The following is a 12,705-nucleotide window of genomic DNA, read 5'->3' as shown; positions in this document are numbered from 1 at the left end:
ATCTCCCTCCAAGAGGAAATGAGACAGGTAAAGCAATACACAAACCTAAAGCTCTTACCACAGCTCAAAAGCCTTACAAATCCAAGTTTCTCAATTTTCACAGGCACCCCTGTAATTAAAATTCTAGAAAACACAGTGGTTTACTCCCTCTAAGGTGCTCAATTTCAATCTTCAATGACTGCACAAAAACCTTAAACATATAAAGCCTGGTTAGTTATGTTGGACAACCTAAAATAACTGTATCAGCCTCCTCACTGTGCTTCAGCATTAACATACCAACACACTAGGTTTGGGGAACCAGCTCTTGGGTTTTCACCAACCTTTTAAATAGAACCTGGAAATAGTTACGGAGCTACACAGAAAATCCCTGCTTAGTTGCTGGGCATTTAAATGGATAGAGTAAGGAAAGGCTTAACTCTGTTACCCTACAAGGCCTTAAGACAACTGCTACAAATCAGTTATGTTTCTATTTTTGTTGCTCCTCCCAAGCTGCTGAATGTCTGTGCCACTTTTACGGGAAACATCATATTTGTATCATGCGAGGACCAGTTACTCTATCCTTATCGCAAGCATCGGAGAAAAACACCACTGAAAGTTTAGGATTCATCCGGGAAAACTTTAAAGAAAAAATGTTAAAGAAAATCACCTATAGGGGTAAACTCTGTAAGGCATGGACAGGCAATTTTCTCTTGAGGTTTCAGCTCCTGCAATTGCCTTTCCCAACGTTTCAGTTACACAGGGCAGGAGCATGTGGAGCTCCTCCACTCAATATCAGAAATAAATAGAATAATTACATTAATATGGCATTCTTCACAGTTGAACTAAACTGGCATATTTCTTCATTCCAGAGCCAGCAAATACTTACAGTGCAGTTTTTAATGCTTTTGTTACCAGGATTTAAACAATTAAGTGCTTTTAATGCTGAATTTTACAGCTTTTGTGTCTCTGTGAAACAAGAGATACCCCTGTAGGAGCCTGAAGCATACATACAAAATAGAGATACTTTTAAGACTAAAAAAGGTAATTAAAAGGTAAAATACACATTGCTTTGCAAGTCAGAAATAACAGAATTTATGAGTATCATTTCTGAACCTTTATCTTGAGCAAGTGTGCTGTTACACTGAAGAAATGCAAGAAAAGAAATAAAAAAATCAGAAAGGAGAGAACCAGAAGTAGTAACAAACCCAAGGGCAGCTAAATGCAACAGTTAAGAAAGCAAACACCTAACACACACTAAAAGTTTAAAACAAGGCTGCATTTGTGTGAAAGTTGTGCAAAGAGTTCACGACACAAAGTTCCTTAAAGTGCCTTGGCTGGTGGACTACAAAACAGCCTCTGCCAGCAGACGCACATGGGGCAGCAGCTACAAAGCACAGCACTCCCCCAGCACAGAGCAGGCAGCTCTCCATCCATGCACCCGCATCTGGCACAGCAGATCAGATGGAAAGGGACAGTATCACACCAACACAATCCCTACGAGTTAAAGAAAATTGAAGAACTGAAATCAGGTGGTAAAAACATGTTCACATAATGTGAAGAACATGCTTTGGCTTTTTCCATTCAGCAACTGGCTGCTCTTTATTTGTCAGTCATATTATCTACTGATACAGAAGATGGATACTGTTCATTTCACTAAGTGACACGAACATGTCAATTGTCCAAACATACAATGCCCCTAATAAATGTGTATAGTATAACTTCATCGACATCTGGGCAAATTAAGCTATTCTGTTCTACGCAGCTCCTCCCATGAAACAGGAGTTAATGGAAATTCCAACCAATAAAGCAAAAACACTTTTAAACTAACTCTAATTAACTGAAACCAACATACTAAATAATACAATATTTTTATACAAGTTATGAGCTGCTTTTATATGTATTATTTCCTAGGTATCATGTTTCAAGTTAGAAAATATTTTGAAATTAAAAAACATCCTTCCTTCGGCCAGTCATCTTCTCAAAGAAGTAACTGAGACAAGGCTCTCACTGGATTTTTAAGAGATGCCAAGAGACACCAGACAGTTTTGAATCAGTGTCTAATATGACTGTGCAACAGTATCTTGATGTTAGAGTATCTGAAGTTTATATTTGCCATACTGGTCTTAACAATGAGGACTGAAAGTCTCACAAGCAATCAGGGTCCACCACACATGCTTGTCACTACAGAACTCATCGGTACTAATGCACTAAAGAATTATTATTATTTATGGAGTATCTCCATATAAGGGGTGCTGCACAGCTTATAAAGTGAGGATATACTAAGTCATGAACATCCAGAGCATCTCATGAAAAACTGCTGCAGAAAGAAACTGAATCAGAAGGTGCCACTGCTAAAGTGATATGGCTGCCTGAAAGTTTTACCTATCTCTTCAAGTCAGTAGTGCATTTGGATTTTTCATAACAAGATCTTGCTTTTATAAATAAATGCAAACATCAAGAACCTTCAAGCCTGAGCCAAGAACCCTCCTGTATGGGTGGGTTTGTGCTTGAAGGGACCTTTCAGAATTTGGCTGGAGAGCAAGAAGATGCATGTCAAGTAAAACAACCACCACTAACAGCACTTAACAAACCACAGGTATTCTTCAATAGCATTTACTAACTGAGAGAACATATTCCCAAATGAAGACAACACTCATGACATTTTCTTATTTAAAGAGCAACTAAAGGCTATTCAGTGATAAGTTAGAGACGCAAAGAATGACATTTACCGAAAGTGGAAACACTTTCCAAAAGTGCCCTTGATTAAGAAGTAGTTGAAATTACTTTTCCCTCAGTTTGGATCCACATAATACTTCTTATAAGGAACCCATATAAAGTTAGCACTCACAGGGGAAGAATCATTCTGTTGTTGAAGAGCTTAGAACAAAAGCAACTAGAAACACAGTTTGCAAACCAAGACATAAAAGAGTTAACAAATGCAGCCAACAGAAACTACCAAGAGTCATCAAAAATATAATAAATTACTGAAAAATGTCCTATCTGACTCTTCCATTTACTAGTCACATTTTCATTAGAAACAGAAAAAAAAAACCTAAAGGAGATTAAGACTAGTCATATCACCTACAAACTAAAACTTATCCATTTGAAACACAGTTCTTCCCTTTTCAACTGACAAGGGAAAAACTGTTTAACAAAATGTTCCAATTATAACCTTTCTGTAACTTAAATCTGAATTGCTGATATCACTAGTGTAGAATCTTCATATGCAACTGCTGACTTAATCCTGCTAGTAAATACTATAGTGACCTTACAAATGCTTTCTTGAACATCAGGGGTGATATTATTTTGGATTTTTTAGCCCAGTGATAGACTTTGATGTGTTTTAAAGGATAACAGTTTTTTATTTCAAAATGGCTCCTTAAAAATAAGCTGATATTTTTATTTTACATGCTGTACATACTCTATCCTGGCATCACTAACAAATGTTATCGAAAATAGAGTAAGTTTTAAAATCTGTTCTGCATGCAAGATATTTACAGTATAAATCAAAAAGGAACAACATGCTAAATTCTTCTTTCCCTCTCAAAATGTCACTTTCAAGGCCTGTGGACAATTCAGACACAAAGAATTTAAAAGAATATTTTTATGTCCTTGTATTACCAGTATACAACAGAAAGAATAGTTTTACAGTAGCAGATATCATTATTTTCACAAGTTTCTCCACATCTTATTGACTTTAGCACTTCACAACTCTCCTTTATCAGCTTTTACAGAATCTTCTGAAGACTTGCTTGGTTTTCTGTCTATGTTAAATTTTCTTTCATCCCCCACGTGTATCATGTCTCTCGCTCTCTCCTTCCAGGTTAAAAGCTTTATTTTGTCCCTCTCACAACTACCTTAAAGTAACTGTGGATTGGAAAGGTCAAAAGATATTTACAATTCCCCACTAAGTTTTATCTGCACTGTTTCAAAGAATTAGCCCAATGTTTCAAAGAATATTTGCAGCTAAATATTGTTCAATTTCATCTTTAATTTTTTTTCCCTTAATAAACTGGAGTTCTCATTACTTCTTACTCTTCAGCTCACAATCTGCAAGATAGAAAGTCAAAAAGAACAGAAAAACAAAGTCCAAACAGCAGGGTTACTAACATTCACTTCCTAAATTTGCTGTTGGTTCCTTCTCACAGTGTTCCAGTTTGCTGCCTATCTGTTGGTATTGGAAGGAAAGGGGTGTTTCCTATTGGTTTAGCCAGATAAAGCCTCACCAAAGATAGATACGCAACAGGAATACTAAAAATGAATATACAAGACAACTATACAGATGGACAGGTTCAATCTCTTGTTGACAGCACTGAGTCATTACATTGATTCAGCTGTCATATGACACCTTACACTAATATACCAATGCCTGAGAAAACCTTTAAAGTGCCAGCAGATGCACACGAGACCCTCCAAATGTGATACAAAGATAACCTATTAAGTGAATAATAGCGATAAAGAAAAAAATGTAAACTCTCTTCCCCAGAGGAAAACAAGTGAATTACCTCCTTATATACATATACTCCACATGAGTACCTGTTAAGTATGAAGAAAAGGCAATTTTAGATCCACCTTTCATTTGTATTGATACTCACCTTGAAAGAAGCACTAAGTTACAATTACTTCACAAATCAACCAAAGTAAGTTCCTGCATGTTTATTCTTCTGATGAAACCCTAAGACAGCTACAGCAAAAGCTGTAGGCATACCTGTACATACATGTACTAGGCATACGGTCAAGTACACAACACAATTTTTAAAAAAGATCTCAAAAAATAAGGTCAAAAATAATATTTGAGATGTCTCCTAAAACTAAGCCATGCCATAACGTTTTTAAAAACAGTTAAATATAACTATAGCCAATTATACATATTAAGGTAAAATAAAGGTAAAAAAGTCAGAAGCATACTCTCTTTGCACTTGGGCTTACTTTTAAAAAGATTTGCTGGACCTTATTTCAGTTCTTTATTGACTTCATCTGAAGCTAATGTCTTACTTAAAAAACATTTACCCAGTGGTCATTGTATCTGCTTATAAGCAGTAATAATAAAACATATCATCACTGCACTTAAAATAAAACTCAGGAGACATGCTTGTGTTTCCATTTATCTAAAATATTAAAGAGTTCGTTTTCCACAGATCAATTAAAACAGAGGGTATCCAGAAGGTGACTGCTACTTTTGGTGATGGTAAGACATCTAATGCTGCCCCCACTAGTGACCCAAAAGGCCCTCTCAGTGAGTTAATTCCCCTTGCCAATTCATCTCAAAAAAACTGCCCCAAAAATATTAGAACATTTTCTGCTGGCATTGTGCAATTAATCAGCTCAGGGAAAAGCCACACCAGCACCCAACAGGAGATGGAGAAGGGCTGCACAGCTGGGAGTGAGATTGCCCTTTTCACTGACAGCAAACTGTTAGATCAGCCTGATCCGCTTGTAAAAATGCACTCAAATCAAACCAAAATCTCCTTTCCCTACCTTCTGTTTCAAAGAGCTTCAAGAGCAGGTTCTAAAGGCCCTTAGGAAAGGTTCACTTATTACTTCTTATGGAAAATATACACAGAAAAATTTCCTGGGGTATTACTCAAGCAAAACAATGCTATCTCCAGTGATAAGAAAACAAGGAGAGAGGGTTAGAGATTTTTATGTAAATAGTATTCTGGATCCCAAACAGTATTATGGAGCAGTCCCTAAATACAAGTGAGCAGCTTGTGTTGGACTGGGGGGCAAAGCCATGGTACTTAGTTGTCCACCAACCCCCCCAGTCTTCTCTAACTCAAACTCTGAACTTGGGTACAGAAACTGACTTCTGTTCCACACAGGCATTGGGGCCACGGTCATCCTTTCCTGTACAAGGCTCATCAGAGATGCAACTCAGAGCTGAAAATGCCCTGCAGAGTTGCTGGTATTACAGGGGCAAGTGCTCACAGGCACTAAAATGCATATCCAGCCCCTGCTAGTAACCCCGAGGCAGTTACAGCTCTATTATTCATTTCTTTACCACCAAAGAACACATTCCTGTTGGCTTAGTTTTGCTCTCCTAGCAGGAGCACTTGAAGGGAAGCACATTTCCCATACACAGAAATAACATGGACACTGTGAACAACGAGAATACTCACGTCACTGATAAAATTAACATCTCTTGTGCAGTTCTTGCAGATTTGACTTACACAGTCAGCCACTAAGACAGTTCCACGTTATTAGTTACCCTGCCTTACAACACAACCAAAAGCACAGAACTGCAACAGAAGGGCACGTTTCACACACCACAGGTACAGCTGCCATTTGTGAGTTCACACAGGGCAGCCATGGTGTTCCCTTTCTTTAATGCTACAACCTGAACCTTCCAAGCTCAGCTTTCTATGTTTTATTTGAATTGTAGCTTTTTGGAGATAGAAATTTTTAAAACTGAAAACCTGTCAACTCTTAAATGCTACAGCAAATTTTAAAAAACTGACTGTTCTTTTACCAACATCTATTAAGCACTGTGATGCATACAATCAATATGCAAATACTACAACGAGTTATGGCTTTCTTCTACAGTTCTAACAACCTTATACATCTAAAAAGACAGTTACAAAAGATTTCTAAAATGCACTGGAAACCATTCTGACAGAAACTACATATTTTAAAAAGGCACATTTGAGAGCATATATTTCCAAGGTCCTATTTTCAGCTTTAAAACAAAGTATATACTAATTGAGTTAACATTTTGAAAGGTGATACAATAAATGCTTTAATAACCAAAAAAACCAAAAAACCAACCAAACAAAAACCAAATCCCTCATCACTTGAATTCCACACAAAATTTTTAGGTCAGATATAGTCAAACCCAACTAGGTGGTGCTATAAAAATAATACTTTTATGCTTTTGATGCTAGGAGTAGTTTTTTTGATTGGTTGGTTAGTTTGAGATCTTCTATAATACTTTTGTACTTAAAAATAGTTGTCAGACTCAGTATTTCACCTAAATTTTCACTAAAGCAAAAATATTCCTAAAAAGTATCAGTAAGGAATAGAAAATAAAAGAAAAAACTAAACCCCACCTACTTTCAAATTCAAACATATTTACAGGACACACCACCCTAGGTTAAAAAAACCTATTGAGTTCCTCAACAGCTTCATTATGTTAAATTCTGTGGTTCATTAATACCACATCTGCTGACATTAAGCAAGTAAATGTTACAATTTTTTTTCAAATAATTCTATTGTTTTATTACCTGTTTGGTCGGCACCTGCCTTCTGCAGCATACCCAGCTGGTAAACACAGCAGTTCTTTTGCTCTGTTCCAGCAGAGCAGTTCATTCCATTACCATGATACAAAAATAGAAATAAGCAGATAATTTAAAGAGGATTCAGCTACTATCTGCTATTGTAAAAGCATGATCCCAGAAGAGACTATAAGTCTGCATTTCGCAAATGATGACATCACAATATTAAGTGACACTAGTCGGGCACTGCTGATTTCCACAAAATCACTCCTAATAATCACCATTTGACACATATTTAATAACCAAGAGAGGAAAATTCATCTTCAACAGCAGAACTGGTGTATACTATTTTCTTTTAACCTGGCACAAAGACAATTCCATTTGTTCTGAAATTATAACATTTGAAAAAAATTATTTAGAATTGAGAGCTGTAAAGAAACCAGAATAGAGCATAAAAGGAGGATTGATGAGATACACCTATGGACACATTTAAGTTGTGCACATCACAATGATATGAGGCTAAAAGATGTTCACCATCAGACACCACGAGCTCCTGATCAGAGTTTTCAAGCACATAAGGCAGTAACAGCCTTAACAGACCTTATTCTGTAAGCAGCCTTCAGTAGCCTATACCACTACAACATTAACTTGCTCTAATTAGTTCTGCACAGGAACAACTTGTTTAACAAAACAGAACTGTCACTGCTTTCCTCATTTGCTCATGCTACTCAACCTGACATACTGAAAAAAAAGTAGTTTATAATACAATCAGAAAGGCTAAGAGAAGTCTTTCCAAGGAAATCCCTTTCTCCCACCACCACTACAAGCTTAATTCCATAGTTAAGACTGTAAGTTCACCACCCAGTAAGATGGACGAATGCCACCATCTCCCACCTTTGCAGGTAGACACATAAGGGAAAAAAATTTAAAAGACATACTAATTCCTGAAAATAGCCAACCACACAGCAAATAGTGAAAACTGTGACAGCCTTCAGGATCCAAGATAAAGGCTCAAGACTGTAGTATTTTAGCTGAAGACAAAAAGAAAAAAAAAAAAGTAAAATTGAATTTTTCCATTGTCACCCAGCTGTACTATTCGAAAAATATAAACTAATACTACTTTTTATTAGCACAATACACCATAATATTTAGACATTAACAGGTAGTAAAAAAAAATTAAAAATAAAAGAAATCTTCATACAAACAAGCTTACTCATGTTCTTAAGTAAAAAATTCTCTATACAATGTCCACACTTAACCTTGACTTATTTATATATTATGTTTATTTAAAATGTGCAATCCTCAAAACACTAAAAAAGGAAAATGTATACAGTTTTGAGATGAAAAAACTGTTAAAAGGAAAGTCTTTGAAATCTTAGTGGATTTGAAAAACAGGGAAAGACAAGGTGACACAAAACTCACACCCTGCACTGCAGTCACAGATCTCTGTGTAGCACTCTTCTGTCTAGACAAGTCTTAGTGCCTAATCTTAGCTACATTATAGTTTAAAAACTTTAACAGAAATTCTTATCCCAAAAAGAGGAAAAAAAGTCACACAGGAATGCAAAGACATGGAGAACATTAGAAATCCTGTAAAATTACTTCCAAATAAGTCACTAACAAATTACAGTGTGACAACAATAAAACAGTTCTAAAGCTAAAGATGCCACTCTCATAGTAACTCTGATAAAAGAGGCTTTTTTTTAACCAAATTTGTCAATTTAGCAAAATAATCATGATCTGAAGAAAAATATTAGAGATCAGTTTTTACCAGGTTGATGACATGGATACATACTGTAATCAGGATGTAAAACATGTGTCTCTTCGTCTTCATCTATTGTCTGCCCCAATGAAAACAGTCTGACACGTCTCATCTTCAACAGCCTTGGAGAGCTTTCATGGGCAGTACTCCCAACATTCGGAACTACATCACCAGAAACAACAGTTGGAACAATTTTTTTCAGGAATTCCATTTTCACATGCCCTGTGTTCTCAGCATTTAACTAAATTTAGCAGTTTAGCTCCACGTTAGAGCGTGGCTCCCACATCAACTTCCTTGAGCACAGAGGTAGAACTTCTAGTGATGTCACGTTAAACCTGGGTGGTGCCAACAGCAGCACGTCAGCTGGCAGCCAGCTGCTCCAAGGCAGATTTTAAAGACGTCTAACTGTGTGGACTGATAAGAAAACCAAACAACAACAAGTCTATATATTAACCAATGTATGCTAAACTCTGCACGCCTAGAAGAAACGGTATTTAGCACCGCAACATTTTAAGCACTAAGAAAATTCACAACACATTTTCAAATTCCTATCTGACAGAGTTCAATAGCTCTTAATTTTCATGAAGTGTACAGTATTCATCTGTATTTGAAAGATTACACTTATCACTCAGAATGTCTGTATGCCAGCTTAACAAAGCTTCTAACATCACCATTTGCATTCTCACGTAGTTTTAACTACTAAGATATTCTGTCTTCTATGAAGTTTTGTTTTGTAGAGACTCTGATGCTATTTTTACCACTTAAAATACTCACACCATCTTCCAGAAAACTACAAGTACAGAAATAACCTGTCAATTTTTGTCCAAACATCCACTTTCTCCCTAGGGCTACTTCTCCTTATGTGCCTGGTTTAGCTGAGTTTTTTATTTGGGGAAGTTTAAGCGTTGTTTTATATTTAGCTCAAAGAAGACATTAAGAAAGATGCCTTGCATATAGAGCAGAGAGTTCATGAAGAAAAAAAAGGGATATATTAGCATAGAGGAGCATTCCTTAAGGTTTTCTACAATTGGGAATAGAATATGTACCATTTTTCAATTTGAGTATTCTTTTATTTACAGGAGTTGGAGTGGAGATTCACAGACAGAATACCAGAATACAGACAGAATTCCCACCTCATTTGCCACCAAAGATGGTAGACTTAGAGGAAATCCACCAATACTCAACAGGTCAGTGGCAGCCTACATGCATCTGTTATTTTTATGAAAGCAGCTCGGTGTCCAAGGCATTGCTGAAAGCATTCAACATAATTATCCAAGCTACACATGAAGCATACATACTATATACAGTCCTTAAAAGAAAGTATTTAATCTGAAATTCGTTACTGTTGTCTAGGTCTTTAAAAAGAAAAAAAAACACCAGAATAACCCGTTTCAGATCTCAGAGTTTCAGTAGTTCAGTGCTTACAAGGGGCTACTCAATTGCATTAAGTTATCAGTCTTACTCTGTCATGTCTGTGGTTCAGAATGCCACAACTTGAAGAAGTTCATTCAAAACTAAGACATTTTTCAAGTTCTACACAGACTGATAAAATAGGATAGCTTTTCTATTCAAAACTGCATTAAAATCCCCCAATGTTCAAGTCAGTCCATAGTCCACTTGTAAATGAATAAATGTCTACACAATTTTTTCACTGTAGATGAATACAGAATTCTGACCTTATCATAAGACACATTGCTAGAATATTACTTCCTACAGAGAGATCAAACAGAAAATTCTCCCTATAATGATTTCATTCACAGTATTTTTCCCACTAATACAAAAAGAGTTACACAGAAGAAAAGTGCTTTATGAGTTTTCAGAACAAATAATAAAGATATCACAAAGAAAATTTGTGATTATAGAAGATCTTAAGTTATTACAAGCTCAAGCAATCATTTATTCATAATAGCATTATTTTTTCAATAGAATTTCTTTTTTTGCCCTTGAAATCTTGCCACAAACCTACTTTGCAGTTTCTAGCATTTGGGAACAAGAGAGAAATTCAGATGCTTCTGTGAGAATGAGAATGCTCCAGCCATCCACCTGCCAAACTACGGTTTGCAAAGACGGGGTAGTAAGATATTTTGCTTTGTACCTAACAAATACATTCTGAAAGGTTCAAACAAGTGCTCTTAACCACACTATGAAGGTTTTATTACACATGTGGACACAGGGTGGAGTTGACAGGTGAAGTGCAAGTACGTCATGTATCACTTGCATTAAATGCATAAGGTGTGAGTTTTTACACAACATGAATTTAAAAAAAATTAAAGGTTTAAACTATACTTTTTTAAATGAGAAAACTTAGCAGCCTTTCAAGTAATAGGATATACAAAAAAACTGCAAGCAAGGAATAAAAACCATTCTCCATATACATGATTATATTTCAAGATTAAACTTGATAAACTAATAAAGCTTATACAACACGGATGTATCACAAAGCTTTTGACTGATTTTTCCTTCAGGATGGCTTTTGTTTGACTCTTAAGAGAAGGACATCAAGTTTTCTACAGAAGACAATTGGGGATATATATGTATATATTTGTATATGGATGGATGGGGGCCAACTCCAGGACTTCCATACTTCATTAGATTCTATAAAAACAGTATTTTGTAAAAAATGAAGCCAAGATACAAGGCTTATGTTTTTGCCTATGTCATTTCACATCCACTCCTCCTTCACACTTACTCTTAGCATCTTCTTACACAATTCAGTGTACAATTATGGTTTTTATATAATCTGAGCAAGTTTTACAGATAATTTGTCAGGAGAAAACATGAGAAGTCTTACAACTGTTATATCTAAAGTAATCTTTAAACTAAATAGAACAGGCTACAAAAAGACTTATTTGAAAAATTTTAACAGTTATTCTGGAACCTCTAAATAGAAAAAAATAGGAGACTTGTTCTTATATAGAATTATTATTTGCATTACAGTAAGTCCTTTGATGTCTTTCTACGTGTATTTCACTTCTGTTACACTCAAAGGTGGACTGATTTTGCACTGAAGTGCCTGCTGAGGTCATTCAGGCTTCCCTTGCCACAGTTCTTGATGTTTATACCACTTGCTGTGCAACATAATGTCTGAGCTCCACATCTCTCACTAACGGGAATCCACATTAGCACGACTTCGCATCATAAGGGATTACAAACAGATCATGAAACATGCAGAAATAGCACACTGGGAGACCCAGGGAGCGATCACAGGGTAACAGCACTTCTCAGAGTACTGTCTCTTTGGGTTAGATCTTTCAGGACACAAACAGCCAAGGTGTTTGACAGGGGTGCATAGGAAGAGCACCTACATGGGAATTCCACTGAAGCAAGTGAACCTGCTGATGAAGGAACATCCCAAGAATGAGAAACACTTAAAAAACAGAAGACAATCAATGAAAGAAAGATCCACTCAGAGGGAGCTACTTGCAAGTCACTTGAAATTCACGTGTAGAGAATTCTTAGAATTCGCAAAATTAGCAATAACAATACTAAAAGACAATTACAAACCTGACAACATACTGGGAAGTACAATTTTAGAAGACAACCTAGATGCCCTATAGCCTACCATAAACAATGCATCCTTTGACAAGCCTCTTCCCGACCAAGCGTGCACTGGAAACCTGCAGCTTTGTAGCAGGTTGTTTCTTCAACTACCCCACGCCGCCAGAGCAACGCCAGCCCAGCCCAGCCCTACCTGCTGTCGGAGAGAGGGCAAAGTCTTCCTTTATATCTAACGTATAAGATGGCAAAACAGAT

At 36.4% G+C, this 12,705-nt stretch overlaps 1 protein-coding gene across 12 annotated transcripts in view; it reads right to left on the bottom strand.

Annotated features, from left to right (window-relative positions):
• The window catches only part of FRYL (FRY like transcription coactivator), a 161,152-nt gene that overhangs the window by 125,925 nt on the left and 22,522 nt on the right, over positions 1-12,705 (bottom strand). For 8 of the 12 annotated variants that reach the window (XM_064653933.1, XM_064653936.1, XM_064653945.1 and 5 more), the window contains exon 3: positions 8,986-9,114. The exons of 1 other annotated variant lie outside the window; for it this stretch is intronic. In XM_064653933.1, the coding sequence (XP_064510003.1) occupies positions 8,986-9,064 (79 nt within the window). In that variant the 5' untranslated portion in view covers positions 9,065-9,114. Of the gene's footprint in view, positions 1-8,985; positions 9,120-12,643; positions 12,663-12,705 lie in introns of those variants that run through there. 3 more of the 12 variants (XM_064653942.1, XM_064653932.1, XM_064653931.1) reach the window with 3 other exon arrangements.

This window comes from Pseudopipra pipra, chromosome 4 (genome assembly GCF_036250125.1).
Source record: "Pseudopipra pipra isolate bDixPip1 chromosome 4, bDixPip1.hap1, whole genome shotgun sequence".
Taxonomy (NCBI): Eukaryota; Metazoa; Chordata; class Aves; order Passeriformes; family Pipridae; genus Pseudopipra; species Pseudopipra pipra.
Note: the sequence above shows the minus strand (reverse complement) of the source record. Positions and strands in the feature narration are given on the sequence as shown.